The sequence below is a fragment of the Osmerus mordax genome, chromosome 21, assembly GCF_038355195.1.
Source record: "Osmerus mordax isolate fOsmMor3 chromosome 21, fOsmMor3.pri, whole genome shotgun sequence".
NCBI classification, from domain to species: domain Eukaryota; kingdom Metazoa; phylum Chordata; class Actinopteri; order Osmeriformes; family Osmeridae; genus Osmerus; species Osmerus mordax.
In genome coordinates this window covers 5,829,412-5,854,955 of record NC_090070.1, presented here as the reverse complement: position 1 = coordinate 5,854,955, position 25,544 = coordinate 5,829,412, and the positions used below count along the sequence as shown (strand labels likewise).

At 46.5% G+C, this 25,544-nt stretch overlaps 3 protein-coding genes across 3 annotated transcripts; 2 read left to right on the top strand and 1 right to left on the bottom strand.

The window, feature by feature from the left end:
* Nucleotides 1-1,082: 1,082 nt before the first annotated feature.
* Nucleotides 1,083-13,081, top strand: akt3b (v-akt murine thymoma viral oncogene homolog 3b). Its single transcript, XM_067258796.1, has 14 exons — nt 1,083-1,294; nt 3,042-3,577; nt 4,219-4,344; nt 4,891-5,002; nt 6,661-6,805; nt 7,384-7,515; nt 7,648-7,713; nt 7,987-8,055; nt 8,694-8,816; nt 9,146-9,274; nt 9,555-9,769; nt 10,519-10,606; nt 10,980-11,082; nt 11,433-13,081. The coding sequence occupies exons 2-14, from the start codon at nt 3,532-3,534 to the stop codon at nt 11,516-11,518; spliced, it is 1,440 nt and encodes a 479-aa protein (XP_067114897.1). The 5' UTR covers nt 1,083-1,294; nt 3,042-3,531; the 3' UTR covers nt 11,519-13,081.
* Nucleotides 13,082-13,816: 735 nt separating this feature from the next.
* Nucleotides 13,817-20,050, bottom strand: pus10 (pseudouridine synthase 10). Its single transcript, XM_067259414.1, has 18 exons — nt 19,952-20,050; nt 19,241-19,368; nt 18,814-19,074; nt 18,595-18,681; nt 18,248-18,282; nt 18,020-18,134; nt 17,818-17,879; nt 17,416-17,461; nt 17,180-17,244; nt 16,997-17,082; nt 16,644-16,769; nt 15,913-15,969; nt 15,741-15,817; nt 15,569-15,624; nt 15,310-15,427; nt 14,924-15,066; nt 14,666-14,765; nt 13,817-14,440 (listed from the first exon to the last, which is right to left on the bottom strand). The coding sequence occupies exons 2-18, from the start codon at nt 19,364-19,366 to the stop codon at nt 14,402-14,404; spliced, it is 1,599 nt and encodes a 532-aa protein (XP_067115515.1). The 5' UTR covers nt 19,367-19,368; nt 19,952-20,050; the 3' UTR covers nt 13,817-14,401.
* A 321-nt stretch (nt 20,051-20,371) lies between these two features.
* cct4 (chaperonin containing TCP1, subunit 4 (delta)) lies at nt 20,372-25,099 on the top strand. The gene is made up of 13 exons (XM_067259546.1): nt 20,372-20,637; nt 21,123-21,175; nt 21,257-21,346; nt 21,507-21,615; nt 21,917-22,181; nt 22,521-22,653; nt 22,938-23,077; nt 23,330-23,426; nt 23,541-23,651; nt 23,808-23,938; nt 24,167-24,401; nt 24,619-24,732; nt 24,937-25,099. The coding sequence occupies exons 1-13, from the start codon at nt 20,520-20,522 to the stop codon at nt 24,949-24,951; spliced, it is 1,611 nt and encodes a 536-aa protein (XP_067115647.1). The 5' UTR covers nt 20,372-20,519; the 3' UTR covers nt 24,952-25,099.
* The last annotated feature ends 445 nt before the right edge of the window (nt 25,100-25,544 follow it).

The following is a 25,544-nucleotide window of genomic DNA, read 5'->3' as shown; positions in this document are numbered from 1 at the left end:
AACAAGTCATAGGAATAGGTTGCAAATGGAAGCACCACCTTGTGTAGCCTTTAACCAGAGGGTCAACTTTGAAAGCCATTTCCTGTAAATGTTTTGCCTTGTCTGTTTGAGCAAACTTAAACTTTAAATAGGCCTATAAAATAGCAATTAATATGATGGAACACATCCTCAGGCTATTTATTGAAAGGTGGCTGAGGGGGTGAAAGAACAATGTGTATACACACCAATCAAACGCTGAAGAAATGACAAAGGTTTTCTTTTCCCCCAAATTACCAGTGAATGGCTTTGTTGAAATGATCACATTTGGCGAAGAAACACTAGAGGGTGTTGTTTTCCCCTCATCATTCACTGCCTCCTCAACTCAGCCTTTTGACACAGACCGTCTGCCTCAAGAAGTAGTCTAACTGTACTCAAATATGACACTTTGCTCGTGAAGGTTGGAACATCGCACCCCGAAATAGTTTGACAGGTACTTCAGTGAATGCAAAGTTGAGCGCCTTTAAATGTTAGATTTTGGTTGAGCGATAAACCCCCAATTCCAGCATCACTTGCCTCTCCCCATCCTCCCTCGCAGTTCATTAGCATAAAGCTGAAAACATATGAACAAACTTCGAAAGGGTCCACATTATCCCATAGCCTAAATGTAAAAATGGTAGTTGTTTTGTTTCCTTGTTAACGTCACCGTGTAGTCTACTAGCGTTATTTAACTGTTTGGTTTACCTTTTTATTTAATGACCCCTCGAGGAGGCCTACGAAGAATCTCGGAACAAAGCAATCATTTATTTCTTGATAATAGACTGTGTGAATATGGGTGCTGCTCAAAAGATTTATGTAAAGTAGGCCACTCTAAATTCAAACACCAATTTGGTGACCAATGCTGGTGCAGGATCGCACAGAATCATTCTTTTAGTAACATCGGACTGCGTCTGGTGACAATAACGCATTTGAGAAGAGGAGACAGGCCAACAAAAGCCAGGGACCAACAAAAGCGGCTGGATGCGATGCCAGGAGGAGAGGGAAGTCGTCTGAAATCTGGCTATACGTGACGTCACGAGATTTCCTCCTAACAAGCGGCAGCTGCTGAAGCTAGTGGCGGAGACGGGGAGGACCGTCGCCGCAATATCAGTCTACAAAACATTATTTTTGGACACCGTAATCTTCCGCAGCATCCGCGGCAATGGATACATCACCGTCCTGCTTCTATTTTTAACATTGGCTGTTCTATCCATATATTTTGCTACGCTGGAATCACAAACGCTCAAAGGGGGTGTCCCTATAATTAGTCGACTACCAGGTAAAATATAATACCATAATAAAAATACGAATCATGGAAATAAAAGCAGAAATGTGTTTTTCAGTCTAAGGGTTTGTGTGTAGTTGTAAGGCTTTGTGAAAGCATTTTATGGACGGGTAATGGGTGGGAACGGTGGTTAGCATGCTAGCTTGAATGCACGTCATTTGCAAGTTTGGGATGCGATGCTGGGATGCTGCAGGGAGGCATTCTCTAGCGCGAGCTACAATGATGGGGTGGTGATGTCTGGCTTCGGCCCAGTCCCTCCCTTCGCCCAAATCTAATTTCCTACTCTTAAAACATATAATGTCCTCGTCCTAAAACGATGAACCCAGTACAGCATTTCTCACACAACCCCTCTGATTACCTTAGGAAACAATAAAAATAGAATACACCAAGGCAGACAGCCAGTCAGCTAGCCTAGCTTGCCTAGCTTGCTAGCCTATTGCGTTAGCTAGCCACAGTAGCTCTCTAGCATCCATCAGCTAGCCAACTAGCCTAGCCATCATCACAGCAGGCCAGCTTGGTTTACAATAACATGTCCGTGTCTGGCATGCAATTTTCTCAGATGTTTATGCGCATAATAATTAATAAGATTCATCCATTGGGTACACAAGCGTTTATTATATGCTTCCTCCAAATTGTAATGAAGTGTACATGCAAGACAGGCGGATGTTATTATGTAACAGCAAATGACACCACACGCCCTTGAAACAAAAGCTCTTGTTTCATTATTTGTTTGTTTGTTTGTGGTACTAGGCCTAACCATGTCTTACAAATTGATGGCTGAGCCGTTTCCTGTAAAAGAAGAAGAAGAAAAAAAAACGCAGTTCACAACTGCTGTGTCCCATCAAATGGAACGCCTGTCTGTGTCAGCCATTGTTTTTGTTGTCATTTGATGGCTCCCATTTGTTGTCCATCATTCTGTCTTCCTATAATGGTATGCGGCGAGGTGGTGATTGGATTGGCGCTATTATTTATATGTAAAAAGCGCAAATATATTATACAATGTCCTTACAATGCTGCCATATACCTCCAAAACATATTTATTTTGTAATTAACTTGTGGCATTTCTCTCATATAATTCAAGATCATTGGCTGCATCACTAGTTATGATGGGATGCTATGCTCATCAGTGTTCCATGCTGTATGTTGTCATTACATCATCATGACTCATTCACCAGTTAAAAGTCATCAGAGAGCAAGAGAGAGTGATGACTGGCAAAATTAGATCATTGGAATTGCAATGTGCCTAGACGTATTGGTTCTTTCTACACCATGTCCCATTGTGTTGAATACCTCTGGACTCAAGAGCCAAGTAAAAGTAAAGTGCATGCTGCTTCTCTGGGCAGTGGCTCTGACCTTGTCTTTAAGGTTACTTGTGCAAACACGACAAGATCTTGTAAAAGAATCCATAGGTGACGGGCGAGAACCCCTTATGGATGTGTACCTTTTAAGACAGTCTTAAAATGGCATGGCATCAGCATTTTGAAGCGTTCCCCACATACACACAAGAACACAGAGAGGAAAGGGGACATGTTGGCTGGTGGGCAGGGGAGGGACGAGACGGGAAGCGTGTGCTGGGGTCTTAACAATGACTCTGGTTCTCACGTAAGTGTTTGTAAGGAACCCGGGGGGGGGGGGGGGGGGGGGGGGGGGGGATAGGGGAGGTGTACAGACACAGTGGAGAACGATGTGGACCTGACTTTTGTTTTTTCCCTTCTTCCTCTTCTCCCTTGTTTCCTTCCAGGCTGAGTCACCGCTGGAGTGCCTGAAAAGAGGAGGGAGACAGAGAGAGGTAGAAAGAGAGAGTTAGGTCAGAGAGACTGAAGGTGCGTCGAGGGGAAGTAGGGAAAGAGTGAGTCGGGGGGGAAAGTGCAAAGGTGAGGGACATAAAAGAAAGTGAGAAAGGAAAAAGTCAAGTAAGTTGGAGAAAAGAGAGCGTGCGAGTGCCGGAGAGAGCTAGCGAGAGAAAAAGAGAGAAAAAGAGAGACAGACAACGTTCACACGAGCGCAGTGCCAGGGTCCAGACAGACAGGAGACAGCGCGCGGAGAGGCGAGCGCGTCTCCGAAGCCGACGGCGGGACTGCAAGGTCAGGACAGCTGACCCACAATCCCCCCCCGCTCCCCTCCCCCCTTCCTTCCCTCCCCCCTCCCTCCCCCTTGCCCACCCCCCAGCCCCACCTCTCACCTCCGCCTCCCAGGTTAACACTGGGTCGACCTGACGAAGTGGAACCACCATGAGCGATCAGAACGTTGTGAAGGAAGGCTGGGTCCAGAAAAGAGGTGAGCGGACCGCGGGGGTGGATAAGATACAGGGCGAGCTCTGTTTTAGAGGAGCTGTGTGTTTTGGGTGCGTGCAAGGGTGTTTGTGTCTTTATGCCTTCATGTCTGTGCGGTGTGTGCGCACGATGCGCGCGTTCCGATGTGCGCGTGTGTGTCTCGCAACGGGTGCTGCCGCAAGGAAATGTGTTTAGCGGTACCATAAGCACACACCGGAGGATGACTTAACTCCCACACGTTCCTTCCTCTCAGACCTCGAAAAGTCCCTGAATTGTTCCCAGAACCCTGTGGGCTCGAACAGTCGCCTAACGACGCAGACAGCCATCAGGGGTAGTTCATCAAAATGGCGTCAAAACTAGCCTTGCTCTTGTTGTTGTACGAAGCTAGCCTATAAATAGGCTAAGAATATTATGCGATTAGGCCCACTGCTTTTCACTGCAGATAGCATCTTGGTTGCAGAGAAAAGTTCAGTTGTTCATATCAATGCGTCCATGACAGGACGCAAAAACGAAGAAAAGTATATTCTTTGATCCTGTCAAGATGTTGAAGATCCCCTGCATAAACCTTGCAAACAAAGTGTGCAGATTTTGATTGACAGAAATAACAGTAAGGCCTTCCCTCCGTGTCCAACTTCCTCCTTGTAGGAGAGTACATAAAGAACTGGCGACCGCGCTATTTCCTGTTGAAGACAGACGGCTCCTTCATTGGCTACAAGGACAAACCGCAGGACGCCGACCTGGCCTATCCCCTCAACAACTTCTCTGTAGCAAGTAGGTCCCTTTCACCATGAACCCAATCTCTTATGAATGAACAAATGACTATTGCAGCTTTGGATGTGAACATAGGACTGAATTTAGCTTTGGTTTCGGGCTCAGCCGAAAGGAGAATTCCATTCAAATATGCATCGGCCTGAATTGGTTATCGGAATGGGTTGTGTTGAATGTTCACGCTCCAGAATCCATACGGCGAGTGAATAATGTTTGATCTGCTTTGTCAACATCCATAATGTGAAGGATGCACATTGATTAAACATCTTAACCCCCCCCCTCGCCCAACTCATGTGCCTTGTACCCTTCTATTTATTCTCTCCTTCTCTCTCCTTATTTCTCCTTCTCTCTCCTTGTTTCTCCTTCTCTCTCTTTCTTTCTCTCCTTCTCTCTCTCTCTCCTTCTCTCTCTCTCTCTCTCTCTCTCTCTCTCTCTCTCTCTCTCTCTCTCTCTCTCTCTCTCTCTCTCTCTCTCTCTCTCTCTCTCTCTCTCTCTCTCTCTCTCTCTCTCTCTCTCTCTCTCTCTCTCCCTTCTCCCCCCCCCCCCCAGAATGTCAGCTGATGAAGACCGAGCGGCCCAAGCCCAACACCTTCATCATCCGCTGTCTCCAGTGGACCACAGTCATCGAGAGGACCTTCCACGTGGACACGCCCGACGAGAGGTGGGCCGTCTCTGATTTGTAACCCCGCCCCTCACGAAGCCTTTCACGGTTCCCAGTCCCATCGTGGGGTCTGTCAGTCGACAGCACGGAAAGAAAATCCCGGAGCCAGAGTTCACAGCCCTGTCTCTTAAATGGGCTGGTTTCAAAAGGCCTTCCGGTGATTTATTTTGTATTTTCTAGAAGGCTCCGGAAAATGTAGCTCACAATGCTAGTATTTAAACCTAGGGTTGCCACCTTTGATTTGTGAAAAACCGGGACGCTCGGACAGAACTCGGAAGAAGGAAATTACAAATTACGTTTTATTTAAAAATATGAAATTCTAAATTGAGAAATAAATTCACAAAAAACTGACAATTCATGTCCCAGGAAAGAATTAAAAATGTCGATCAAAAAAGAGAACAATCCCGGGAAAACCGGGATGGGTAGCAACCCTATTTCAACCCCACAGGTCCACTGCAGTGTTGAGTTAAGATGAGAGGGGTTAAGGTTTGGGCCAGGGTTGGGCTAATGACCAGAGGTGTGTGTTTGGGCCAGGGTTGGGTTAATGGCCAGAGGTGTGTGTTTGGGCCAGGGTTGGGCTAATGACCAGAGGTGTGTGTTTGGGCCAGGGTTGGGTTAATGGCCAGAGGTGTGTGTTTGGGCCAGGGTTGGGTTAATGACCAGAGGTGTGTGTTTGGGCCAGGGTTGGGTTAATGACCAGAGGTGTGTGTTTGGGCCAGGGTTGGGTTAATGACCAGAAGGGTGTGTTTGGGCCAGGGTTGGGTTAATGACCAGAAGGGTGTGTTTGGGCCAGGGTTGGGCTAATGACCAGAGGTATGTGTTTGGGCCATGGTTGGGTTAATGACCAGAAGGGTGTGTTTGGGCCAGGGTTGGGTTAATGACCAGAAGGGTGTGTTTGGGCCAGGGTTGGGTTAATGACCAGAGGTGTGTGTTTGGGCCAGGGTTGGGTTAATGACCAGAGGTGTGTGTTTGGGCCAGGGTTGGGTTAATGACCAGAGGTGTGTGTTTGGGCCAGGGTTGGGTTAATGACCAGAGGTGTGTGTTTGGGCCAGGGTTGGGTTAATGACCAGAGATGTGTGTTTGGGCCAGGGTTGGGTTAATGACCAGAGGTGTGTGTTTGGGCCAGGGTTTGGTTAATGACCAGAGGTGTGTGTTTGGGCCAGGGTTGGGTTAATGACCAGAGATGTGTGTTTGGGCCAGGGTTGGGTTAATGACCAGAGGTGTGTGTTTGGGCCAGGGTTGGGTTAATGACCAGAGGGGTGTGTTTGGGCCAGGGTTGGGTTAATGACCAGAGATGTGTGTTTGGGCCAGGGTTGGGTTAATGACCAGAGGTGTGTGTTTGGGCCAGGGTTGGGTTAATGACCAGAGGTGTGTGTTTGGGCCAGGGTTGGGTTAATGACCAGAGGGGTGTGTTTGGGCCCGGGTTTGGTTAATGACCAGAGGGGTGTGTTTGGGCCAGGGTTGGGTTAATGACTAGAGGTGTGTGTTTGGGCCAGGGTTGGGTTAATGACCAGAGGGGTGTGTTTGGGCCCGGGTTGGGTTAATGACCAGAGGGGTGTGTTTGGGCCAGGGTTGGGTTAATGACCAGAGGGGTGTGTTTGGGCCAGGGTTGGGTTAATGACCAGAGGGGTGTGTTTGCTCCGGGTTGGTTTCCCCAGGGATGAGTGGGCCGAGGCCATTCAGATGGTGGCAGAATCCCTGGCCAAGCAGGAGGAAGAGGGCATCCTGTGCAGCCCTACGTCACAGATCGAGAACGTCAACGAGGAGGAGATGGACACCTCCACCAGCCACCACAAACGGAAGGTGCGGATGAAGGAATGTGTGTCGAAAACCGTCTTAACCCTCGTGCTGCGTTCGGGTCACATGACCCAAAGGTTTACAACGAACCATCGTTGTGTTTACCCAATACAAAAACAAATAAATAGCATTTTCTTTTAACCTTCGCAATGTGGTGGGTCTGAGACAGCCCGACGGTTAAAAGAAAATGCTTCACTTTGTTTTTGTGTGCGGTAAAGTTGTCGCAATACGACGGTGGATCACAATGACTGATGGGTCAGAATGACCTGAAGATAACACAAGGGTTAAAAACCAATAAGGACGTCTACAAGGGAATTTCCCCCTTTCCCCGATATTGAAGACGTAAAGTTCCTGTTTGGAAGCCTAAGCAGTTCTTTCAGACCCTTAAAAAAGGTTATTGTTCTTGTGCTGATCTGAAAGCAATTTTTTATCTCTAACCCTAACCTGAGCCCTTTTTCAGAGTAGTATTAACCTGTTCCACCAGCCACCACAAACAAACAACAGTGAAATACCAAACCCAAAGAGTGCAAACTAGAAATCGACTGACCTTCTGTTTTGAACTTCTCTCTTCTGCTTCCTCCTAGACAATGAATGACTTCGACTATCTGAAACTACTGGGAAAAGGCACTTTTGGCAAAGTCATTCTGGTCAAGGAGAAGGCTAGCGGGACCTACTACGCCATGAAGATCCTGAAAAAGGAAGTGATCATCGCAAAGGTACTTTCTGCAGCTCAGTTCCGTTTGTTGCAAACTGATCCCGTTTCAGCCTCGTTTGTCTTCTCTAATTCCTCACTCCACAAAACACCCCAAAAAAGCGTAATCCCTTTCTTCCATCCCCTTGTTTCGCAGGATGAAGTTGCCCACACGCTCACAGAAAGCAGAGTATTAAAAAACACCCGACATCCATTCCTAACCGTGAGTAACTGCCATAAAGAAACAGCACCACTAAATGTAACACACAGTTAAAGACAAATGGTCTTCGTATAGACCTTGGGTTCACTGAACATTTGAAGACTTCAATTCCTCCAATGTCTTACTCGGTTGTATTGCTTATAAAAAAGGACAAAGAGTAAGCTAAAAGCTCACAGCCATTCTTTTAGTGGCATCACCTTTGTTTAGGACATTGGGGCAGCCTCTGTGCATTTTTGTGGTAACGTTCAGTGTTTGGGCTTTTCCTTGTTTTTCCAGTCTCTGAAGTACTCCTTCCAGACTAAGGACAGGTTGTGCTTCGTCATGGAGTACGTCAACGGAGGAGAGGTAAGCAGGCGCAGCGAGACGGTGTCAACTAATGATTTATCAGTTTGATGATAACTATCAAAGACTTGTCTTAACACTTGTAGGTAAAGCGTTCAAATAGTTTGGCGAATGTCACTCAGTCAAGCACGATAACTGAGGGAAACCAGTCTGAAACCAGTTCCCCCCCCGCCCCCAAAACCACTTCTTCATCTGAACCTTCTGTCTATGTCTGCCAGTGGCGTGACACAGATCACACAAACACAATAACTGAAGAGAATTTTGTTTCAAACCAGCCCCCCCCTCACCCCCTAAACCACTTCTTCTGCAGCGTCCGCCAATGGCATGACACATCACACACACACACAGACTTACAGTGAGACTTAAGAACTTGACCCCCCCCCCCCCCCCCCCCCCAAAAAAAAGCAAAACAGGATTTCATCCGACTGAAGGAAAGCAAACATTTGTTCGGGGGGGGCCGGACACCCATCAGCATTCCTCTGCACTCGTCTAATACTTTTGAGGCAAAGTGCAATCATTTGTTTCAACCCATAGCTATAATTCCCCCATTCAAATGTAGGGCCACATCTGTGCATATTGTGCCAGCACTTTACCCGCCTGCATCCTTTGACATCGCTTCGCTTCTGTCGACCTCTCCGCAGCTGTTTTTCCATTTGTCGAGAGAGCGAGTCTTCTCCGAGGACCGCACCCGCTTCTACGGCGCTGAGATCGTCTCCGCTTTAGACTACCTGCACTCGGCCAAGATAGTGTACCGCGACCTGAAGGTAAAAAAAAAAAAGGTTCACCGCTAATGGCTGCAGATGGCAGCAACGGTACCACTGCCAAAGAATCAGTTACACAGCGGTCTTCACCTTTCGCTAACGACTACATAGGTTTAAACATCAAAAATTGAACCCCGACCCAAGGAATAAGTCCACTCAAAACACACGCCAACGCATGAAGCATGTCTTAAGCCAGGCTGGCATCTTTTGCCCACTGTCCAGTTCAGTTTTTTGTGTTTTGCAATTACTCCTTTAAGAGGATAATAACATTCGAGGGGTGAAACGGCACAGCGATGAGGTCATAATGAAACGTTCCTCTCTCACCCCGCCAGCTGGAGAATCTGATGCTGGACAAAGACGGCCACATCAAGATCACCGACTTTGGCCTCTGCAAAGAGGGCATCACCGACGCCGCCACCATGAAGACCTTCTGCGGCACACCAGAGTACCTGGCCCCCGAGGTCAGAGTTCACATGCTCTGCTTAGCTTAGCTTCACACAGAGCCCCACACAGCCATGCACATCACTGAACCCACCAGTAGGGACATTCAAACACTCCTCATACATATTCATATGGCTTTCATGGCACATGTTTTGTCACCAAAAACTGTAATAGTAAAAGAAGTACACATTTAGTTTCCCCTGCGTGTAGACTTGATTTAACTTTGACCTAAACATACGACTCATGCTTACACTATCCGGGACAGATGATTGATGGGCGACCTAATTTCCTGTTTCTCAGGTCCTGGAGGACAACGACTATGGCCGGGCGGTGGACTGGTGGGGCCTGGGCGTGGTCATGTATGAGATGATGTGCGGCCGATTGCCCTTCTACAACCAGGACCACGAGAAGCTGTTTGAGCTGATCCTCATGGAGGAGATCAAGTTCCCACGCACCCTCTCGGCCGACGCCAAGTCCCTGCTGTCCGGCCTGCTCATCAAGGACCCCAACAAGCGGTGTGTGTGGGCCCCCTCACACACACACACACTCTCTCTCTCTCTCTCTCTCTCTCTCTCTCTCTCTCTCTCTCTCTCTCTCTCTCTGTCCTCTCTCTCACACACGTACACACTACAACACACACACACATATGTAAACACAGAAACACAAACATATGCATTTCCTGTCCTGCCCACGCATATGCAAACACACATGCAAACGCATATATACGCAGTCACGCAAGTACACACAGAATCAGGTACAGCTTCGCACACACTTGCTCGGGGGAAAGGGGGGGGGGGGGGGGGGGTTGTTTATCTAAAGCATTAAGCGAGTCAGCAAGCAAACACTCCACAGCGCTCCATGTTTCCTAGTTCGTAAAGAAAGGGTGGATGGAAACGGATATTGATTATGTTGACGTTGTTACGGGCCCCAGTAAGATCCCAATTCCAATCTCTGTCTTCTCACTCTCCTCGCAGACACAACAAGGAACAAGAACTCAGACATTTCATACATCGATATAGTTGCCCGGGATGCAAAACGAGAGCTTTGGCTGTTAGTCTGACAAAGAAAAAAACACTTGTGATACAGAGAAAGGGAGAGAGTGAGTGTTGAAAGCAACAAGAGAGAAAGAAGTCGTTCACCCCCTCTCCACAGGAAGTTATTTCAAGATCAAGAGCAGTAGTCCAGTTTTTTTTTGTGATTTTACGCAAATCTTTTATTTGATAATTATATATATTTTTGGACTGTTATGCTTCGCTTGTGACAGACTCGGCGGAGGGCCCGACGACGCCAAGGAGATTATGCGTCACAGCTTCTTTGCCGCCGTCGACTGGCAAGACGTGTACGACAAGAAGGTGAGTCGCAACGGGCGCTATTTTCTGCCACATCACCGCGGTCACCTGACAATTTTCTGTTTGTCTAATCCCAGTAATGTTACCTAATCCCAAACCCTAGGGGGAAAAACTGTTTAGTGAGTCTATTTTTAGCACTAAGATTATCGGAAGTCCATGGTGTTCAAAGGCTTAAAGGATGATCTTATAGCATCTCATCTTCCAAGAAAGGTTTTGTTTTGATTTTTAAAAAGCCTATAGACGTGGCGATAGAAACTTGATTGAACAGGCACAGTGACAACAGATGCTCTGAAACTCCCATGCCTGATATCACACATACACACCATGTGACTTCAGAGTCCCCCCCCCTTCCTCTTCCTCTTCCTGTCGCCTGCAGCTGGTCCCGCCCTTCATGCCCCAGGTCTCCTCGGAGACAGACACGCGCTACTTTGACGAAGAGTTCACGGCGCAGACCATCACCATCACCCCTCCGGAAAAATGTGAGTCTAGCCCTTCACCACCCCAACCCTCGCCTGGTCACCCCGCTGACTGGATTAGGATGACTCGAATTTAGATTGTAGCTACATGGATAGGTTGCTGTTTTGTGACACAGTAACAATGCCAGGGGGTCAGTAGAAAGGGTCACCTGACGCAGTCATATATGGTCTTCGAAGCGTACCAGGGAGCATCATACGATGCTCCCTGGATGAATCCTGGGAGTTGCCAGAGGGCAAACGCTACTACAGCCGTTTCATCACATCTACTGTTTACAGCATACGCCTTTTTCCTTTCTGACGTTCCATTTCTCTCTCTCTCTTTTTCTCTCTGTTTCTCTCTCTTCCCCCAACAGTCGACGAAGACGGGATGGACGCCGCCGACAGCGAACGGAGGCCTCATTTCCCCCAATTCTCCTATTCGGCCAGCGGGCGGGAGTGACATAGCCAGCCGAGCCAGCCAGCCTGCCTGCCAGCCGAGCCAGTGTTCGTCGCCCCCCCCCCCCCCCCTCCCACCCACCTCCCCCTCCCATCCGCGGCCATCCGAGGAAAACGCGTAGCCATTTTAGGAAAAAGTCTCCCCTCTTTTTCTCCTTCTCTGTATCCACGTGCAGACAGGGGGAAGTCTTTTTCGGGACTTTAAAAGGGGTTTTGCACAGTGGGATAGACTCAAACCGGTCTGCCCACACAAAAAAAGATGGAAGAAAAAAAAAAAGAAGTCTCCTACATTTTCAACGCTATTTCCTGCAGAAGGCAATGTTTTTGTTATTTATTTTTTTCTTCCGTCAGTATTAGGTTATCGACCTGTTGCGTTCATTTATTTCCTTTTGTCGTTTATTTTTTCTTCTTCTTTTGACTCCTTTTTTGCACTTGGTTTGGAAGAGCCGTTCTAGGGAACAAAACCAAAAATGTTGCCTTACGTGTGCAGATGTTTCGTATCATACAGACAGGGTGATTTAGGGAGGGAAGGGATGAGGGCGTTCTTAGTTGAGAAGTGCATGGCTCGTGGTTCAGTCTAAACTATTCCTTTTTTCCTTACCCGTGTGTGCCCGTCATGGTAGCGCACATTGCCCAACCCCACGTCGAGGAAGTCACCGTCTACAAATAACCCATCTCTGGAGAGAAAAAAAAAACAACAAAATGCAAACAAAACGAATAGTTCCTTTTGACTCGTTTTACAGACAACCCTCCCCCCTCCCTCCAATCCCTTACCCCCCCCCGCCCGCCCTATCCACAATATTCTTTTTTATTTATCTTTCTATCCTAACAGGAAAACTGTAAACTGCCAGAAAACTTGCACGGTTCACTCAGGCAACACAGAGCACAACCGCATTCAACTCAGCTACCAGTTTAGCTTCAACCACCCATCAGGGAAAGAAAGCTACTATAGTATTAATACAGGCCTTTTTTTGCATAGTTTCCACAGTTCTGAACCTCTTTACCCTCCCCATAGCTGTAGGAAAATAATTATGGTATGGATGTTTACACAACAAACTTACGGGGCTTTTGTAGGTCAAGCCAACTTTATGCTGTAGTAACACACACTAGATTTCATAGAACACACACAGACACCATTAACATGAGCATTCCGAGCGCTACATGTAGTATTTGTGACGAAAGGAAGGGAAAAAAACAACAACAATACCCCGCCAGATCTTTATAATTTGTTGTTACTGAGGTATCAATAATCACTAATCATGTATGACCACAGGTCACGTGAATCTGAGCCATGAAATACTTGTGTATGAAAACGTACGTGTGAGAATGGGAAAAGAATTGAAAGATTTTTCCCCCCCCTACCTTTTTGTGTGATGTAAATATGCAATGCCTTTTTTTTTTCTTCTGTTTAGTGGCATCTTGACCAGACATGAACATTTTCTTTTGTGTGACTGTACTTCAAGCTTGCTTGACAGGAACCCAGACCGCGGAAGATTCCGAACTACGTTATATATATATATAAAAAAAAAAATAATTATAAAAAAAAAAAAAAGATAACAAAAAAACATGTCAAGACTGGACGATCCATTTGTGGTTGACGTTGCTACGACCTGTCTGTCCGGCGGAGGTTTCCATGGAGAAGAGCCCCCCCCCCCCTCCCTCCCCCCCCCAGGTCCCGTGGTCTAATTGCACTGATGGCAGTCCCATCAGAGCTTATGTGAGAAGATACATATGAGTATATAGAGTGGAGTATACACTGTAATGTCTCTTTATTTATCCTCCCACAAAAAGCGGGACTATGGTCGATTTTGCAGTGATGGTCACCAACGGTTGTTCCCCCCCCCCCCATCCTCTCCTTTTTTGTACCATAGTACTTGTTTTATTTATATGTTTGTGTCATTCTAGGCAGTGTTTACCCAGTGTGTTTGTCCAGAGTCATAAAGGCACCTCTTTGAAGTCACTGAAGGATGTTGTTGGATGCATTAACTAAAGTCTCTTTTTTATCCAATGTTTTTTTTTTTTTCTCAATCGTTTTTTGCTTGTTTGTTTTCTTACCAAAATATTAGGGCAAGAACCCAATAGTGGACTTGCGTTGCCGTGGTAGTATTTATTTTGAATTAAATTAAAAGAATACATTTCAGGGTTATTGTGTCATGTTTCTTTGCAAGAAAGCCAATACTGAGAAGTAGACAGGTATTCTGCAGTCAAATCCTGTTCCTAATTAAGAATGATGTGCATTAGGACATTCTTATAAGTTGTAGTTTCCCCAGAAAAAAGACAGGTACTGAGTCCATTTTGTAACTATTAGGGAAAGGAACTTTATTTTTTAAGGCGGAACAAAATCATTACTTGCTGAGAGGGTTACTACTAATCAATTTTGAATCCCACCATGGTCTGCACAGCATTGAGGAGGTTAACCGCAACACAAACACACTAAGTACAGTACACTACCACTTTCCTGGTTTTCCTTCGAAAAAAAATATAATGTACATGTTCCCAAAAGCGCTCTGATACAAGCTTAAGAATTTAAACAGAATTTCCATTTTGGCGAGACATTCTCAGTGATACTGAGATTCTTCACAAACTCCCCACCTCTTGACCAATGCCTCCTCCAACAATAACATCAAGCATCCCTTGTTAATCCACACAACACTCAGCACACCTTTCAGGTATGGATCACACGTAGTATAGCTCACGGACAAGCTCACAGACTTCACAACATAGTGGATTGACCCTATCGCCCCCATCCTTGTCACACAGACATCAGTGGAAGTGCGAGGCACCAGCTCGTGGCTGAGTGGAGGAGGTCCAGGGAAGGTGGTGCTGGGGATGGGACACAGTCAATTCCCCTCTGTGGTGCACGTAGTCAGACGCAGCACAGCTGCGGTCACTCTGGGATGGCTGGAGGCCAGTCCACATCCACAGACTAAGGAGGGAATGTGGGAGAGAGAGAGAGAGTGCAGGTTAAGGAGAGACAGGGAGATAGAGGGGTTATACATCTGGACCTATATGAATTATTGAAATTGACTGACCCATTTAGATTTGACAGCCTTATTTCAAAGGTGAGCTTTCCCAACCCGAGACATCCCACTAGTGGTTAAGCACAGAAGTGTTCCAGTGAATGTCCCCACCATTTTCCCCTGTAACCCACCTCGACGTCCAACTCAAGAATGTCCGTTTCGGCTTCCAAAAGCTCGCACAGGTTAGGCTTGGTACGACCGAAATCTCCATGAACAAACTCCTTTATGTATCTGGTAATACGCCAATTAAGGAGCTTACAGCTTCATTTCTTGTCACAGGTGCTGACCTCGGTTCAGCCTCCTGTGTGTAAATGTGAATGGCCGACCACAACGTACAGTCAGTGCATGTGAACAACAACGACATTAGGCAATTCAAAACCAAAGGATACGTCCCAGCTTGCGTCCTCAGCTCCAGGTGGAAGTGATGCGTGTCCAGAAAGCGGGTGCTCATGGTGTGTATGACGCGCTCTCTGACGGCCAGCGGCCGGCGATGCAATACTCTCAAAGGGGTCTTCTGGGCTATCTTTAACTCCTGAGGGAGCGACAAATGAGTGGTTGCTAATGAAAGGAAAACAAATCACGTATCGTTGTCGATCCGTGTTTGTTATTTCCCGTCTCTCGTTGTACCCACGAGGTTACAAAAAGATGCTAATTGATCCGCAGGTTTGCATGCAGGATAGTCAAGTTATATCAACACCTTCTATACAACATCATCATGTAGCCACTCTTTATTATTGGGATGTATGACTACAAGGTGAGCAGAAGAGTCCCTTACTTTGATGTTGTCTATGAACGTGATATCCTCTTTCTCAATGGCTTTCCGGGTCCAGATCAGGGCAGTGTAGGACTTGGTCTTGTCCTCTTCCCCCTCCTTCATGTGCCCCATGGCCTCTCTAAAGAGTCAAAGACACACGCGCGGGTCATCAAAAGTGAATGTCGTTCATCCATTCCTGTTCCATACGTGACACATCTGCACTGTGCCCACGGCGCTGCAAGTTACGGAACAGCGGGTGAACACTTGTGTGACGGATTACCTTGTTACGATCTGCAGATCTCTAACTCGGATTTTGTCAGATGACCCGTTAATGGTCTGAGGGGGAGGGGAAAAAGGTGACAATATTGCAGCACAGCAATATGAGTACAGCATTACTATGTCTCTGTGTGTGTTTCTGTTTGTTTATTTGTTTTGTTTATGTGTAACAGTACCTCCTGCAGTTGCCGGATCTCTGCCTTGTTGAACCTGGCTCTGTGAGGATTCAGCAGTTCCAATGCAAATGGCCGACCTGTCAGAAAGGAACACAACATGTGACCACTCGCACCAATAGGCCGAAAGGATGTCTATGTAAGTACGGGTCGTCGCGTTGCGTCGCCGTCTCACCGTTTCCAAGAGTGCGCACGTCCACGTCCTCTCTTCCCGACGAGGAGAAGTTAAACCCTGAGGAGACGAGTAGAGAGAAAGGTAACTCACGCTAACTGAGAGGTTTAGTCATCTGTGACTTTAGTAAGGTACATTTACATTTAGTCATTTAGCAGACGCTCTTATCCAGAGCGACTTACAGTAAGTACAGGGACATTCTCCCCCAACGCAAGTGGGCTGAAGTGCTTTGCCCAAGGACACAACGTCATTTGGCACGGCCAGGAACCGTACTGGCAACCTTCAGATTACTAGCCCGCTTGCCTAACCGCTCAGCCACCTGACTCCCCGTAGGTAGGTACTATAAGGCAACGGTTTATAGTAGCAGGCAAATATCTTCATGGGGCTGGCACAGCCAAACAAATACAGTATACACAATGCCTGACAGCATTTGGAAGACAAGAAAACATGTTTGTTTTATCAGGGGGGTGGGGAGGGGGGTTGAGGGATTTTTTGACAGCTTGTTTTATCCAGAATTTGTTTGAAGAGCTCACCGTCACGGTTGTGCGTGACAGCACTTGGGAGACAAGTCAAGAGTTTGTTTAAGGTGTAGGGCCCTAGTTTACATCATGCCGTGAATCAAATGTGGTTACAATTCAAACTGAATTTTATATTAGAACGCAAATAAACAAATACCTTGAGGAACATACTATCAAATATGGTTATTGCATACTAATATACTAGTATTCAGTTACCGTCTGCCCTGAATGAAGAGAGGAGAGGTGCAGCGATCAGCTCTTCCACAGAAGATTCCATCCTCCTCTCCCCATCAATCAACCAGGGAGTCTGGGGCAGAGCACGCGAGAACTTGTTGTACCTCCCTGCGGCGACATGAACAAAATAATGACTCTTGGAACGACATGCTTTGGATTCAAAATGACTCAGCAATAAGACTATCTCCAAATCCTAAGGTGGTGTCGTTTATCTGCATGTGAGCAGTAAACTATCCACAAATGACATACAATTGTACACAATCTCTTCTGATCACTACAGACACAATCACGTCCTGGGTGATGGCTAATGGAATGGAATGGTTGACAAACCTTACCTGCCACAAATACAGATACGTGAAGACACTGGACATCCTGGGCAATGCATTTACTGGTCGGTTTTGAGGGAGGACAGGGGAACTTTCTAGAAAGAACAATGTATAACAATACATCAAATTCCAGATTCAAGGGAAATTAGAACATTCTCAACAAATATGCAAAGTCTGCAGATGACGACGTACTTCAGAAACTTGTCATCTGAAATTTTCTCCAGGGCTTTGATCACTGCCATTCTAGTGAAGACTGACTGTAACAAGAATAAAATCCAGTTTAAGAAAAAGGGAACAATAGCTAGTGATGTAAATATAGTTTGTGTTTGTTGCACCAACAAAAACAGTCAAATTGAAAACACTTTTTACATTCGCCCATTTGAAAATAATTGAAAACACATTAAAAAAAAAAATCAAACTTTATTGACCTGTTTGTTCTTGGTTGGTCGGAAGCAGTCAGAGCAGGTGCTAGCCCTGAGAAACAAATTATCAAATACAGAAGGATTTACGACACCTGAATGAACATGTTCATATGGTGCATACCAGCTTCGTCATTTTGACATGTCATGCCTTAGCAATTGTGAAATCTATCCATCTACCAGTCTACCTGTCTATCCTCATCTACTCATATGTCCATTTAACCATTCCATGACTGAGAAGAGGTAAGCATGTGGACACTAATGTGCCAATATTTCATTCCTTAAATGACAGGTGACTCACACATGCGATGACAGCCTTTCATAAACCACTTTAGCCAGCTACTTCAAATAAAAGCCAACGATTTGATGGTGCATTTTGTTCTACTGAGGAGTGAACTGTGTTACACTTACAGGAAATGGCAGTCTCCGTCTGTCTCTGGGTGAGTGAACCCCACGCCAATCTCAAACGAACTCTGGATGGAACAAAAAGTAAGAAAGAAATGTCTTCTGTGTGTTGGAATTGCATCGATACAGTAAAAAGATGTAGCACTACCTAAGGTGTCTGTTCGGAGTTGGGATTACTTTCTTGCTTTCAGGTCGCAAAGTCATTCACCTTGGTAACCACAGGCTTCCCTCCCATCTCCTTGGAGATCAGGCCCTGCATGATCCACTTGAAGGCCTCTTTCACTTGGATGACGTCGTCCTTGTTAAGGCACATACTCTTCTCCCTTGTAAGGGTGATAGAAAAGCCGGTGAGACGTAGTAAAGCATTGCACTGCAACTTATCATAAGCACTCAATGGTGAGGGGCATGGCCACGATGGATGCCATGGGATCCTCACCTCACTTCCTTCTTGATATGAAGCCAACAGGAGTGCTGTGGAGACGTCACAGACACATTTAGACACACAGTTTATAACTATCAATTAAAGAGTATGGACTGTGCACAGACAAATGTCAAGGCCACCAGCAAGTCTGTAAAACATTTTTCTTTAACCACCATTAGATACGGAGCAGCTGCCCTCTAGAGGCCAAACCACAAATGACAGTGACTGGCTTTGATACAGCAAACCAGTGCCACACCTCACACTTTGAATGCAGTGCATGGCCATTTGGTTAAAAAGGAGGGATTCAAATGGACTTGTGGACATGAGGTCATCTGAGGCAGGTCACGTCAAGAAACACAAACCTCTCTGACAGACAGCTGGGCAGGGAGCGAGACGGACAGCACCAGCGTGTCAAACTGGTAGTTTTCCGTCTTCACAGCATCTGATATCTGTACAAAGACACAACTATGAACTCCTCCATTGAAATTCTGGAACAGCATTTCCCACTTCAGATATTACATTTTGCACAATGCTATGCTTTTTCCCTAATCTTCTCACTTAAAAGTCTGAGAAGAACACACCTTTGTGGCATGGGCCCGGTCACAGAACTCCTGTAGAACACCCAGACACACCACACACACTTCAGAATCTGCAGTCTTTTTGTCAGGTTCATCTGACACGGGAACCATGGCGGTGTCCCCTTCAAAATGGCTGTCAGCTTCTGTGGTGTCCAGCCTTATTTTTTTACTTGGAGGATTTTCTGTATGTTCTGGTACTGTTGCATCTTGGGATTGATTGTTTTCTGCTTCTCTGATGAAATCATGAAGTTCCTTCACTGTGTCCTGAGAAGGAGACAACAAAGCAGGAAAACATGGAATCAGTCAAGTTGGTGAGTTCATCCATTAACAGTACACAGGTGTTACATGGAAGGAAATCAAAAGGTGTTTTGGGGGGATCTACACCCAGCATGCAGTTTGCAAGCCAGCCAATGGAATTCTATAAACTCACCTCGTAGGATTGTCTGTAGGCAGAGGGAACTCCTATGCAACAGAACCGGAGTACGCAGCGAGCACAGCACCCCGCAGCCAGCAGGTTCTTCACGATGGGCCCGTCTTTCTCCTTCAAGGGCACCATGGCTGTAAATGACCATAGGTAGTTAAGCACAGAGCATGTCCCTTCCTTCAGCAATTTTGACTTTTAACGTTGGACAGATTAGTGGTGCTTAACTGGGGTGAACAGGAAAACTCGTGATAGCTTACTCAAGTTAAAGTTAATAGCCATTTTTACAGTACAGGGTACATATAAATTATGATATAGGGTACATATATATGATATGCAATAATAATTCCTAACAGAGCTACTTTACTTACAAATGACAATGCAAGTAATATTAATACGAAGAGAGTAACCCAGTAAGAATATCTTACATAAAAGAGGATGAAAGCCCAGTAACAGATGATGACTTAGTAATAGAATGTTAGCAATTCAACACCACACACAGTAAAATCAACAATAGTAGCTGGGTTAGAGATGGTATTGCCCAGTCACTACATATTCTGCACAGCTACGACATATAACTAAAAGCTACGGTTATGAATAAACGTGCGTCGCAGCTGGCTAAGTGCATTTCACTTCACTAATTTGAAGGCCTAGGTAAGGGCAGCAGATAATGATTTAGGTCAATATTACGAAGTAACAAAGTCAAAAGTAGTACCGTACCTTGGGAGTATTAGATTTACGAACGAAGAACTGCAAAATAATTATATGAAAAAACTATGAAAAACACATCCTCTGCATGACTACAGAATGTGTTCGAGGTTTACTTGACTGTAGACAAAGCTAATCAAATCCGACACTGTACTTTGTGGCTTCAATACAAGTGTATTTTATTTATTTAGATTAATCTTACAAGTATTTTTCATTTCATTTCACTATATACAACCACAATATGTACACACAGATATCTAGATTCGTTCAGTATGAAGAACATGGGACAACCATTTAGATCGATAAGCTATGTGATGTACTACTACTGCCTTCCTATTTTGTCAACCGCATGGCAGATTTTCGGGCAGCTAAACACGTCATATCAAAGCGCCGCGGAAAGTGACAGGAGGGTCCTTTTGCAGCAACAGTCGCAACCGGTGGCTCTAGAAGGTTCTGATCGGAGCAGGCGATAATCAGAATCTGAACCCATCTGAGGCTAGGCAGTATTATTTCAAGTTTGGGACATACTTGTCCCCTTCAGAGGTCTTTTGTTAACAATATCCGACGAATATAAGTAGCGATGCCTGAAATAGCGTCTGCACCGAGAGCCACAAATGCTTGGAAAAACAAAGGAGGGGCGTATGTGGACCGCGACAAGCCTGCCCAGATTCGGTTCAGTAATATCTCTGCTGGAAAAGGTAAAAACGATTTATAGCATTTCAAATGCAAAACGAGCACAAATGCTTTCCCCATGCGATTGTGTTTGTCGCAGTTGTCATAGTGCGAACTTGGTGCGACGCATTGAATGGATGCTACTGGCGGTCTGATGATGGGCAGGGCAACTGTTTGCTTGCTGCGTTTCATCCAGTCCCTATGACTTGACACATTTCTGCTTAAAGTTGCCCGCATACAAGTTTAACGCGTTTTTGATGTTCTTGAGACACAATGGCTTGTTCCAGCTTGCTCCAGCTTCCATAAATGTTCATTTCAGCAGTGGGTATTTTGTGCGTGCTTTGTTAATCTTTGTTAATAATGTACGTTGAACCTCAAATGTCCATCTATATTCGTTATGATCTCCACTGTATTGTTCGGGTTGTTAGAAATCATTTGTTTCAGTGTCCCAGATGTTTAATGGGCCGGTACTTTTGACAGAAATAATGATAAAAGTCCCTTTGTTTGACAGCTGTGGCTGATGCCATCAGAACAAGCCTTGGGCCCAAGGGCATGGACAAGATGGTGAGCAAAGTTGAACTTTTTCTTCAGTATCCTCACTCATGATCATGTACAAGCCGCTAAAGAGGAACCCAACTTTTGCAGATCCAGGATGGGAAGGGTGACGTGACCATCACCAACGACGGGGCCACCATCTTGAAACAGATGCAGGTCCTCCACCCTGCAGCCAAGATGGTATGTTCCTAAACAAATGGATGCTCACCCACGACACACGGCATCAGAAACCCATTTGAAACGGGCCGTTGTCACCATCATAGTAGAGATTTGGACACGTGGTGCATTTGTATGAGTTTGTTGACCAGTTGCTGGACATTGAGCTGTGTGTGTGTGTCAGCTGGTGGAGCTGTCCAAAGCCCAGGACATTGAGGCTGGGGACGGCACCACGTCGGTGGTCGTCATTGCCGGTGCCCTGCTGGACGCCTGCTCCAAGCTGCTGCAGAAGGGTAGGAGGAGCTTCCTTTGCACCGCATATCAAATATCATCATTCAACTGAAACTGAAAATGGAAAACACAATGAAGTTGTGTAGGAAATCTTAATAAATACTCATGCTAAATTTAAAATACTGTGGCGTATGACTTGGAATGGACCTTGTAGGTTGAAACTGGTTTAGGGCACAACCAAATGATTTCAAGCGAGAGATTAGTCCTGGTTCGATCTAGTACCAAATCCATCCTACAAATACTCCCACCCATAGCCATGCACAAGCATGACCTTTCAAATCTCCCCCTTCTGTGCATGCTCAGGCATCCACCCCACCACCATCTCCGAGTCCTTCCAGAAGGCGGTGGACAAAGGTGTGGAGATCCTGACGGACATGAGCGCACCGGTGCTGCTGAGTGACCGCGAGACGCTGCTGAACAGCGCCACCACCTCGCTGTGCTCCAAGGTGGTGTCGCAGTACTCGAGCCTGCTGGCGCCCATGAGCGTGGACGCCGTCATGCGCGTCATCGACCCGGCCACCGCCACCAGCGTGGACCTGCACGACATCCACATCGTGAAGAAGCTGGGGTGAGTGGGATGGTGTTGAGGGCGGGCGGGGGGGGGGTGGGTTCAGGAATGTGGGGAGGTAGATTGGGAGGGAGGGAGGCAGGCTTGAGGTTGTGTGCCAAGATGGCGGCAAGATAACTCTTGTGCAGTCTGCATTTTGATGTTTGAGTCATATCGGTTGTCATCTAGGCTGTCATGTAGACATAGATGTTGTACGGAGACCCACTGAAAATCGTGAATGCTTTGGATCAGCTGTTAGCCTAACAACCTATATTTTGATGAATGGTAGGAGCATATTTATTGTCTTGTGTAAGCGCAACTCATGACTTTCGGCTCTGCTAACGTGCTTGGCGTCTGCAGCGGGACCATCGACGACTGTGAGCTGGTGGAAGGCCTCGTGCTGACCCAGAGGGTGGTCAACTCGGGCGTGTCCCGCGTGGAGAAGGCCAAAATCGGCCTCATCCAGTTCTGCCTGTCCCCTCCTAAAACCGACGTAAGTCCAGCAACACTACAAACACTAAAGATCACACCTGCAATTTTTTAGGTATTACTGTGGTGATAATATGGTTAAGTTCCCCACCACTTTCTATTTATGCTTTATCTCTTTACCCTTTTAAATTTGCTTTCCAGTCTGCTTTTCATGTCCCACAAGGGATTTTTGTCAGTCTCAGTGGGATTATCTGCAGGAACATTGACCGCGTCCATGAATAAAAATAAAAATGTATACAAATATTATAAAATTATAATTCGTCGTTGTTTTTTCCCTGGTGCCTCCAGATGGACAACCAGATTGTGGTGTCAGACTATGCCCAGATGGACCGCGTGCTGCGCGAGGAGCGCGCCTACATCCTTAACCTGATCAAACAGATTAAGAAGGCTGGCTGCAACGTCCTGCTCATCCAGAAGTCCATTCTCAGGTACTGACAGCCCCCCTCCCCAAAAACCACTGAAATTACTACCTCAAGTCTTCTCTAACACTAATCTACGCCATTCAGTATTGTCTTTCACTGGCATCGAAACCACCGGGTTGTTCTGTTTCATACTGTGGAATTGTGATTTTCGAGTGGCACTTCCCTATTAAAGAGCAAATTAGCTTCATTGTTTTCAACAGAGATGGGTAACCAGGGGAACCGTTAATCAATATTTTGAACTTCTTTCCCATCCCCCAGAGATGCGCTGAGCGACCTGGCCCTCCACTTCCTCAACAAGATGAGGATCATGGTCATCAAGGAGATCGAGAGAGAGGACATTGAATTCATCTGCAAGGTAAACACGTCAACGCAATTCCGTCGGTTTGCATCGCGATGTATTGGGGTGGGGAGGGGGGGGGGGGGACAAACGCTTATGCCTCAGTGACCCAACTGTGCCTTCCCTCTACAGACCATTGGCACCAAGCCCGTGGCCCACATTGACCAGTTCACCCCAGAGATGCTGGGCACTGCCGAGCTGGCCGAGGAGGTCAGCCTGGATGGCTCCGGCAAACTGGTCAAGGTACAGTACCGGCCCCTGCCGTTAACTGATCCGGATTGACGAATCCCTCTGAGATCAGCTTTCCATTACATGGAGCTGGTCTTAACCCAGACTTGTGACACAATCCAAACTCATAAGAGGTGCTCATTACCATGTCTTGTGTCTGTCTGGTTGCAGATCACAGGCTGCACCAGCCCCGGGAAGACTGTGAGCATCGTGGTGCGCGGCTCCAACAAGCTGGTGATCGAGGAGGCCGAGCGCTCCATCCACGACGCGCTCTGCGTCATCCGCTGCCTGGTCAAGAAGAGGTACGCCGAAGCCAAGCGCCGTCTCGCTTTCTGTTACGTTTGTTTAGGAAGGAAGATTTATCATTCTAGAACTGGGTTTTCCTCAGTTATTTTGAGTAATTGTGTGTGCATATTTTCCTAATTGTTTTGCTATATGCATTTAGCTTTTCCTCATTTGTTGCTCTATTTGGGAGATTGTGGAGTGCTGCGATGCGTTAAGCCATCTCCTCCCCTCTCTGCCACTCCCAGGGCCCTGATAGCCGGCGGCGGCGCCCCGGAGATCGAGCTGGCCCTGCGCCTGGCCGAGTACTCCCGCACCCTGGCTGGCATGGAGGCCTACTGCGTGCGCGCCTACGCAGATGCCCTGGAGGTCATCCCATCCACGCTGGCCGAGAACGCCGGCCTCAACCCCATCTCCACGGTGACAGAGCTCCGCAACCGGCACGCCCAGGGCGAGAAGACGGCCGGCATCAACGTCCGCAAGGTCAGCAGGAACGTTTCTGGACGTGGAGGATACAAATTGTGTTTTTTGTGGGGGGGGGGGGGGGGGGGGTTTAATAATAAATTATAAAGTAGTAGTTGTAATCATAGTAATTTGACATACTTGACTCAACAAAGCATCGTCTTTGACATGCTTAAATGAAAAGCAGGCATGAAAGCTTATGAGTGCCACCCTCACCCCACCCACCCCCCACCCTCAGGGAGGAATCTCTAACATCCTGGAGGAGCTGGTGGTGCAGCCCTTGCTGGTGTCCATCAGCGCCCTGACCCTGTCCACCGAGACCGTCCGCAGCATCCTGAAGATCGACGACGTGGTAAGAGGGACACGCTCATCGCCGTCAGTGTGGTTCTCATAAGATCATCGCTCATAGGACAGGCCTCTGATGTTCATTTGAATTTCATGCTCACAACCATGCCATAATATGATATTTATTTCATCTAAATAATACATTATTTCAACAGAGTGGTAACACATTTCATAAGGTGCCATGTTTTGTAAAATACTTTTCTTATTTCAGGTGAACACTCGATAAGGACTCTATCAATGTAGCAAGACCTTCACTGCGCCTGGTTGTGCCACAAGGGATCACAGGACTGCTTGCTTGAGACCGCTCTGTCTAGATGTCCTCTAGTTGTTACGTTACGTAATTTAATAAAACTGTTTGTTTTTTTGACACTCCAGCTTTTCCCAGTGTGAGTTTGTATTATTCCTACCTTTTTTGTGTCCTAGGTTTCGAACCATTATAACCACCATCTCAGAAAAGGGGAGTTGATCTTTTAAATCTCAGCTTAGTCATGACTGTTTTACTGTGCAACTGTTAGCATCATTCAGAATTCACTGATCGGTTACTTTTTTCTTTTTTTATACTGCAATACTATAGGTCAGGTTAATTTGGTCCAATTTTTTAAATGACGGATAATGCTATATTTTGCAGTTTGAGATATAAAAGTTTCAAGCACATTTTTGTTGAGCACGTTCCCTTTTAAAAGGCCGTGGCAATAAACTTGTAAATAAAATTACTCATCGCAACGTTATGGACAAATGCCTTTCTTGTCACTTCCTGAAAGTCTTGGATCACTTCCTTCCCAACCACGCGATGCGTCGCTGTTGCTCTGGAGCGCACCT

Excerpts from the sequence above, each read along its gene's own strand:
- akt3b (XM_067258796.1), top strand. The coding sequence starts at position 3,532 with ATGAGCGATCAGAACGTTGTGAAGGAAGGCTGGGTCCAGAAAAGAG. Across the intron at positions 8,817-9,145 it reads TAGTGTACCGCGACCTGAAG|CTGGAGAATCTGATGCTGGA; the intron begins GTAAAAAAAAAA and ends TCACCCCGCCAG. Across the intron at positions 10,607-10,979 it reads AAGACGTGTACGACAAGAAG|CTGGTCCCGCCCTTCATGCC; the intron begins GTGAGTCGCAAC and ends TGTCGCCTGCAG.
- pus10 (XM_067259414.1), bottom strand. The coding sequence starts at position 19,366 with ATGGTGCCCTTGAAGGAGAAAGACGGGCCCATCGTGAAGAACCTGCTG. Across the intron at positions 18,283-18,594 it reads CCCAGCTGTCTGTCAGAGAG|CACTCCTGTTGGCTTCATAT; the intron begins GTTTGTGTTTCT and ends ACGTCTCCACAG. Across the intron at positions 15,428-15,568 it reads GATCTGCAGATCGTAACAAG|AGAGGCCATGGGGCACATGA; the intron begins GTAATCCGTCAC and ends TTGACTCTTTAG.
- cct4 (XM_067259546.1), top strand. The coding sequence starts at position 20,520 with ATGCCTGAAATAGCGTCTGCACCGAGAGCCACAAATGCTTGGAAAAAC. Across the intron at positions 22,182-22,520 it reads CACATCGTGAAGAAGCTGGG|CGGGACCATCGACGACTGTG; the intron begins GTGAGTGGGATG and ends TGGCGTCTGCAG. Across the intron at positions 23,078-23,329 it reads ATCCAGAAGTCCATTCTCAG|AGATGCGCTGAGCGACCTGG; the intron begins GTACTGACAGCC and ends CCCATCCCCCAG.